Below are 8,280 nucleotides of genomic sequence, written 5' to 3'. Positions count from 1 at the left end.
CTTTTTTTTTTTTTTTACAGTGCAAATACTTGTAATCAAAAATAAATGTAAAGTGAGCACTGTATAATTTGTATTGTGTTGTAATTGAAATCAATATATTTGAAAATGTAGAAACCATTCCAAAATATTTTTTTAAATGGTATTCTATTCTTGTTTAACAGTGCGATTAATTGCACAATTAATTTTTTAATCACACGATTAATTGCAATTATTTTTTTAATTGCGTGATTAATCACAGTTAATTATTTTAATCTCTCGACAGCCTTAGAATTTACCAGTAGTGAAGTAGTTTCTTCACAGAACCATTTTTATTCTAAGCAGATGTTCATGCTAACTGTAATTGCAATGTTGAAACAATTGAAACAATTCATGCTTTTCATTGTACTTCACTATGGGGCAAATCCAGCACCCAGCTCTAATAGCTAGGATAGACATTGAGAAGGGGAGGGGAGGAGGAGCTATACAGAACCTGATTCCTCAACCCTCCCATGGATCAGAAGACTACACTAGTTGCACTGAACAGCATCTTTCAGCAGCTGGGTAGGAGGAGGCTGGATTTGTCCTTAATGACAGAGTTTCACTGAATCCAAGTTTGGTATAAATTAGTTCCACCCTGTATTGATATCTTAGCAGAGAAGGCGTATGTGCTTCCTGAGGCATCAAAACTAGCATATCCCACCAAGGATGTAGAGCTGGTGGAAGATATTGGCAATTCCCCTTCAGTTTATTCTTTCTTCATTAGAATTGTATGCATAATTTCAGCATCAATCCTCTTTTAACTGTGGACTCAGATGAAGCATTTTCTTTTTATGTGTAGTTGGTGTTGCAGACTGTGTCAAATTAAGAGTCTGACCTAGATATACTAATAATCATCATAATTTTTACCCAAAAGGAAGTAAATAATGAATGCAGCTAGAACATGAAAGCTCAAAAATTGAGAAATATGGACATTAAAGGTAAACTGCAGAATGCAAGAAGAGGAATTCTCATCCCTGCATTTAATTACAGGGTATTATTAATGGAGTGAAAAGTACTTTACAAATAAATAAAAAGATACAATTCAGGCTTCAAAAGCTGACCGTCTAAACAGGTAATATGAAGACAAGTGATAAGAGTATTGGATACAACCAGAAGCAAATGTTTGCTGGTGATACTTAGGTCAATTACTTTAAAAAAAAATTCGCTATTTTAATACTTCTGAGGAGAGGAATCAGGTTTGTAGACCTCATGCAAGAAGTGAGTTTTTAGGAAGACATCTAGGCATGAGATACTGGAGGCACATGGACCAAGCTAGGGAGGAGTAAAATCAATCACTTTAAAAAATATATATACATATCTTAAATACTATGCACATTTTTTTAAAAATCAAATAAAAAGCTGTATCTTCACGGTTCAGTGTGGGCAGAAACTCCCCAGTGGAAACTATGGGGATGGCAAGAGATTATCAGATTTGTTGTAAACTGTACTTCAACAAAATGCCAAAATTAGCCTAGTCTAATGAAGTATCAGGAAAAATGTCAGATCCCGCTGAGAGACAGACACATCAGCCACATTCACTCTTAAGGAGATAGTAAAACAGTGAAAGGACTTACTAAAACTGCTTGAAATCAGTTTTTAATATATTTATTTTTATTTACCAAGTATCTTGTTGTTCTAAAGTATTTATACCTAAATTCTGCAATTTCTCTTTAGTGCTTCAGTCATGCCCTCTGATGCTATGTATTGGAGGGTAGAATTTAATCCCTTATTTAATGAGCTAAGGAGTGACTTGCACTCAGAACTGCATTGTAGGTAAGATGATTTTTAGTCAGTAATGATACATCATGATTCTGTCACCTGCTAAGAAGGCACTTTTCTTTTTTATAGTATTACGTGAGGCAGATGTCGACTGTTTGACCTTAGGACAATACATGCAACCAACAAAACGTCATCTAAAGGTACAAATGCCTTGAATTTACTGGAAGCAGAGTATGACCTGCACCTGATACCATTGTTCCCCTTCCCTTGTCAGAATGATGCCCATCTACACACCTTCTCACTATATGTCAGCTATGGATGTTTGAAGAGCACTCCCCTCAGATTGGGTAGCCATTCTTGCTCCACCCCACCTGCCTTTCCTCAACAGTTAATCTGCTCTTCAGTGTGAGGCTGTTATGGGCTCCATGTTAGAAATTCCTGCCTCATGAATATTGTGAAATGTATAAATCCTAAAGTAATTAAGAGTTTCATCTTGCCACATCCTGTCTGAATGTAGAGTTGGCATTCCAGTTCATTAACATTAATTATACATTTCAAAGTTATCATAGTCTGAGCAGAATTATTTTTTTTCCATCCAGGTTGAGGAATATGTTACCCCTGACAAGTTTAAACACTGGGAAAAAGTGGGAAATGAGCTTGGATTTCATTACACAGCTAGTGGTCCTCTAGTACGCTCCTCCTATAAAGCAGGTAAAGTACTGCACAATGTTAAATTATTACGTAAAGGTACAGATGTAAAGTAATTTATATCAAAAGCTCACAATAATGGTTCTTTGTTTTTTTTATACAGCAAATGTATTGTCTTTTATAGTTCCTTTAAATGGGTTGCTATTCCTTGAACAATTACGATGCTGCTTTTATACTCACATTTTATAAGACTAATATTATTTAGCACTACACTTACTGCTCCAGGTATGGATTTATTTAAAATGTTGTGTATAATTTGCAACTTTTGCCATTAGCTTCTGAGCAAAGTGGGCTTTAAAACTGCCCTCCCTCATCTGTTGTCTTTTGACAGGGCTTCAGAAATAAGCCATTTTAATAACTGATTTTTCTGTTAGAAAGTTCAATGTACTAAATTACAGCTAGCGCTACCTGAACTAACATGAAGGCCCATATTCTCTTGCTGTGCGTGGGCAGCAGAGAAGAGCCAGTTGCAGTTCTATGCCAGCTCCAGAATAATATAGAGCACCTTTCAAGTACTTACACCTCACAGCACTGTGTAAAATAGGGAGAATTCCATTTTATTATTGGATATGCTGAGACACAGGATGTTAAATAACTTTCACACAACCAAGCACTAGCAGAGTTGGGGAAGATAACCCAGGAGTCCTGACTTCCAGCCTCATGCTGTGATAGTTAGAATTCCTAGTGGGTAGGTTTGGATTTTCTAGAACATTGGCCACAGTATGACTACATGTATATTGTTTTATTTGTTCTGTTTAATCCCCAACGCAACTAAAACTGATTTATAGGTATTAATTTTCATTTTAATTAGGTGAATTTTTCTTGAAGAATTTAGTAGAGAAAAGGAAGACAAAGGTCATCTGAAGGTGGAAGAGGACCCATTTTAAGTCACCTACAGCTTTAAAGATTCACTTTTTCATAAGTTCATTTAATTCCAAAAATATAGCATCCCACATCATGGAATGATGAATGAACTTAATATTTCTAGAACACTGCTCCCTTGACAAAACAATTGACATTAATTCGCCTAGTTCTTCTTAGTTTCTATAAAATTACAGCTACATGGTACTTTAGTGTTCAGTGAATCATCAAAAGCCTTAGCTTTAGAATGTATCAAAGCAGAGACTCTGATTTGGTGAGTAGGGGAATTATGAGGAAAAAATAAAGAGAAATGAAATATATATGTAAACAAAAATGGATGGATTGTGAAATCTGGTATAGTGTATTAAATGCTGAAATAAAGAAAAAAAATCTTGCCACCTGCTGCAGTGGAGTTGTGACTTTTTTCTTCTTCTAGGAGTGCCACCTCTACATTTTTTATTTACTGGGGACCAATACTTGTTAGTTTGAAATGTATGGAATCTTGCTAAGATGTTGACATTTTTATATTAGCACTTCACATCCTGTCTTTTCCTCCTCCTCCCCACATTTTCACTTTCCACCGAGCCCATGAGAGAAGAATGAACCTGTCTAAAATTATACTCCTGAGGGAATTCTGTGCCAAAAAAAATTAAACATTCTGCATACAATATTTTAAAATTCTGTGAAATTCTGCAAATTTTATTGGTCAATAAATAAATGTGGAGGAAGTGGGGAGCACAGGCCCCTGACTGCACAGTGGTGGGAGATCACCTCCAGCTCCTGCCCTAGGACATGCACTCGGCCAGTGCAAGGGCCAGACCTGCCCCAGAAACACCCTGGGGTCCTGCCTCTCCATGCCAAGCACACTAGATGTAGACAGGCAGGCCTAGCCCAGCAGGATCCAAGTGTGGAGGGGCTTAGTGTGGGGAGATCCAGGTGTGGGGTGATAGGGTTCTGTGTGGGGCAGTCTGGGTGCAGACAGCTTGGTGGGGGGGAGTCTGGATGAACAAAACTCATGGGGAGGGATTCTGGGTGCAGAAGCAATGGGACTCTGCAGGAGGGGTGAAGGTGGTTAGGGCTCAGCAGCAGGGGGGCCTGGGTATGGAGAGCTCAGCGGGGGGTAGGGGTCTGGGTGCTGGGTGGGTGGGGATCTAGGTGCAGGGAGCTAGTCAGGGTGGTCCAGGTGCAGGTGGAGTAGGGCCTATTGGGGAGGTTCAAGTGTGGGGATGCAGTCTGGGTGCAGGGGTGGGGTCCAGATGCAGGGAGGTGGGGCTCAGCCAGGGTGTCTGGGTGCAAGGGGGCTCCAGCTGCAGAGGGTGAGGCTTGTTGGGGTGGGGGTTTGGGTTCAGGGGGCTCCGTGTCTGGGGGTTTGGGGTTAGGTGGTGAGGCTTAGCAGGGAAAGCTGGGTATGAGATGGGTCTGGATGCACAGGAGTTGGGCACACGGGGGAGCAACGCCCTGTACAGTGACCCCTCCCCCCACAACTGAGGAGTGATCGTGGCAGGAAGGAGGGGGGATGTGAAGCTTCCTGCAGCCAGAGGGGTTTCTGGGGGTGGGTCTGACCCTGCCCTGGACGTTCCTTGTGGGGGAAGAGGAAGTCCTATCCTCCCCAGCCCTGCCGGGAATAGCAGCTAAGCCTGGCACAGGGTAGGAGCCACTGGCTGGGGCATCCCCAGTTCCGCCCCTCTCGCACTGATTTACCTCTCCACTGGCTGCTCCGGATACCCAAAACACCGCACCTGTGCTACTGGGGAGCGGTGCATGACCATTTTTGCAGCTTCCCTATCAGAAAGTCATTTTTCTGCAGAGAAGCAAAGAAATCTGCGAGAGACATGAATTCTGTGCACACCCAGTGGTACAGAATTCCCCCAGGAGTAAAAATTAGGAATGGTTAAGTCCCTGCTTCTCAGCTAATTAGCATAAAAGGTTGCATGCTTTTATATGGGAACCTCATAGTCCTCCTGTTCCATGGCCTCCCTGGGTGATCTGGCCCTGATTTATTGCATTAGATGGTGTGGTGTTAAGTTAGTAGGATTTAAAAACTGATCATCCAAGAAATTAAGTCATTTTCATTAGTAGGCAATAAAATGCAACAACTAAAGATTCCTATCTTTTTCAGAATTAGTTATGTAAATAGGGTTTTTAATCTGCATGAAAATTCATCATTGTAGCTTTTGGCTAATTGTTACAAGCGGTGTGTTCATTCAACCAATAGTATTTGATATAAACACCAGAAATATAAAAAAAGGCTATCATCCAGCTATGAAAAAAGGACATTACACAATAACTAAACTGTTTCTCCCCCCCACCCATTGTCTGAGGAATGATGCTGCTGGAAAGTGTTTCCAATATTATTTCATGTTTGAAGTATTTTATGAAATCACTGGTGGGTGGGTCTGCAGGTTTAAAATATCTGTTTTTCATGCTCTCACTCAACCATTTCTGATACACAGCTTTTATAATTTGAATCTCTACCATGAACCCTGCTAATACATTGTTTGTAACAAAGTTTACTCAGGCCTGCTTCTTAAATGGAGAGGCTTGGTACTTCAATTTTTTAATATTAATTACTTGTTACTTTAGATTAGTATTAAAAACATATCTATTTCAGAACTTTTGAGGACACAACACAGTAAAGATAACAGATGACAAACTTCCCCTCCTGAAATCAGAATTTCTTCAGCCACTCCACTTTAGGAAAAGCCTTCCCACCATACTTGTTCAGGTTTTCTGTATATATACACCAGGCTATAAAAGCATAATACTCATTTCACTTGAGGCCAATAAACTGGGAATCTTGTTTTGTTAGCTATACCGTACAGGCAAGTTTAATATAACTCTATACATTACTCTGGCATAACCGATCAGAATCTCTAAAGCAATCCATTGCTTTTTGAGTGCAGGTCAATAATCCCTCTACACTTGCTGCAGTGACTACTTGTCTGATGCATGGCCAGAAAGGGTTAAACATCCTGCAAAATAAATGACTCAGATTCAACCCTTAAAGACATGTGGGGAGATAACATTTGTGTTTTTGTGTATTTACATTTGTATGGGTAGTGGTCAACAATGTAATCAACAATCCCTGTCTGTGCTGTATTCTGATAATTCAAAGATCAAAAGAACATCCTAGCATTTAAAAGAAGTGTAAACACAGGGTATCTCTGTATTCATCTCTCTTTGACAAGTATAGCAAATCATCAGTGAATGGTAGAGGAACAGGCGATTGTCTTATGTTAAGTCATATAGCTAAGTACCGGTGATAGACCCACTTCAAAGATGCCCTGATTACTGATTGTTCCCGATGGACTCCAACTTGTCAGACAACCTGAAATTGTATAAAAGATCCTTGGGTGCCGATCCTTTTTTATCTCAGATCTGCTTAAGCTTCATCAGGGGATGTTTGAGTCGCAAGATGAGATCCCAGTTAAGCTGGTACACCCTGGATATGATATTGGACATTGGACTATAACCTATGAACTAAATTCTAAAGGAACTCTTTGCAACTACAAAGCGCACCATCTCCGCTATGTATCTGAACCTCAAGAATTGAACTCATGTCTGTATGTATACTGATCTTTTAACCATACTCTCTCCCTTTTCTTTTAAAATAAATTATGATGAAATAAAATTTTCAGAAATCATATTTGGCTCAGGAGGCCTGAGGCTGGGTTACGTTAAGGGAACTGTGTTATTGGTTTCTGGGCAACCACTGAGGTAATAAAGAAGTTGTTTTATGCTGCCTTGGCACATTTAAGTATTGAAAATATCCACCACCTTTGGGCATTATCTGCCCCATTCTTTGAGTGACGACAGCTGGCCCCCCTGGGACCCCAGTCACAACTGGCTATGCACTATGCTTTAATTTTGTTGTTTTCAGTGAGTTTGTGAATCAAGATATTTTCAAAATTATAAAAAGCACTTGTATTCAGTCATTTAAGAACTCATCCATGGGACCCCGGGCGGGGGGGGGGGGGGGGGGGGGGGGGGGGGGGGAAGAGTTCATGGATTTTTGTCATCACTTCCAGAAGCCAGAAATTTTGGTGAATATTTTTTAAAAAGCCATCGTTTAACCAAGTCTGAGGAGTTTCAGCCCAAACAGAAAAAATAAGAGTTATGAAAAGGATGAAAACAAGATTTCAGAAAAGAATGGCCCTTTCACTTTTTAAAACTTTGTTTCTAAAATATCTTAAAAGCACTGTGAGCTTATAAGCTCTTTGGGCAGAGACTGTCCCTTGCTTGTACCTAGCAGAATCTGGCCTGTTGTGATAAATGAGTCAACAAATTTACCCAAAATGTGACTTTAACTGTAAAATGCATGTAAAAGTTCATAAGATGTTACGATAACCTATAATAGCAAATGTTGAAGGGAAAAGGTACAAAAGGGAGAAAGAATAACTAAATTAATCTAAACAAAAAGGCCAGGTTGATATGATTCCAAGACTGTGCTGAAATTATGCTTATTAAAAAACAGGAGATGTGGAGCCCAAAATTAATATTTTGGATATTAGGCCTACTTGTGGACAAAATAAATGAGGGAATGGGCTATTCCATCCATCACTCCTTTTTTGGGTTCCTAAAAAAGATTTTTGTGGGAAAAGTAGGAAAGAACAGACTAATGGAGCAAGCTTTACCATCATGGCTGCCATCCCCACCACGTCCTGGGACCCCGGGGTTTGTCAGCCTGGTCCCGAAAGATGTCCTGTACAGCAGGGGCGTAGCCACGTGTGGGCCTGAGTTGATTTATCATCCAGGCCCACCACCCCAGTCCCAACCCGCTGCAGCGCTGGCCCCACTCCGCCTGCCTGGCCCTCCAGCCAGGGAGCAGGGTTGGGGGACGGGGGCTTGCAAGCCCCCACTCCCCGACAGAAGTGCTGCCCAGGTGGAACGGGGCAAGCCCCAGACCCCGCTCTCCAGTGGGAGTGCTAGGCTGAGCAGGGCAAACCTCGAGCACCGGGGGGGGGGGGGGGGGGG

General features: G+C 40.9%; 1 protein-coding gene across 2 annotated transcripts in view; it reads left to right on the top strand.

The window, feature by feature from the left end:
* LIAS (lipoic acid synthetase) overlaps window positions 1-3,704 on the top strand; it is an 18,697-nt gene extending 14,993 nt beyond the window's left edge. For both annotated transcript variants that reach the window (XM_024211683.1, XM_024211684.1), the window contains exons 9-11: window positions 1,867-1,937; window positions 2,337-2,448; window positions 3,257-3,704. In XM_024211683.1, the coding sequence (XP_024067451.1) occupies window positions 1,867-1,937; window positions 2,337-2,448; window positions 3,257-3,309 (236 nt within the window). In that variant the 3' untranslated portion in view covers window positions 3,310-3,704. The remainder of the gene's footprint in view (window positions 1-1,866; window positions 1,938-2,336; window positions 2,449-3,256) is intronic.
* Window positions 3,705-8,280: the final 4,576 nt, after the last annotated feature.

The sequence above is a fragment of the Terrapene carolina genome, unplaced genomic scaffold (genome assembly GCF_002925995.2).
Source record: "Terrapene carolina triunguis isolate 2854851 unplaced genomic scaffold, T_m_triunguis-2.0 Scaffold66, whole genome shotgun sequence".
In the NCBI taxonomy this organism is placed as follows: domain Eukaryota; kingdom Metazoa; phylum Chordata; order Testudines; family Emydidae; genus Terrapene; species Terrapene triunguis.
This window is presented reverse-complemented; position numbering and strand designations above follow the sequence as displayed.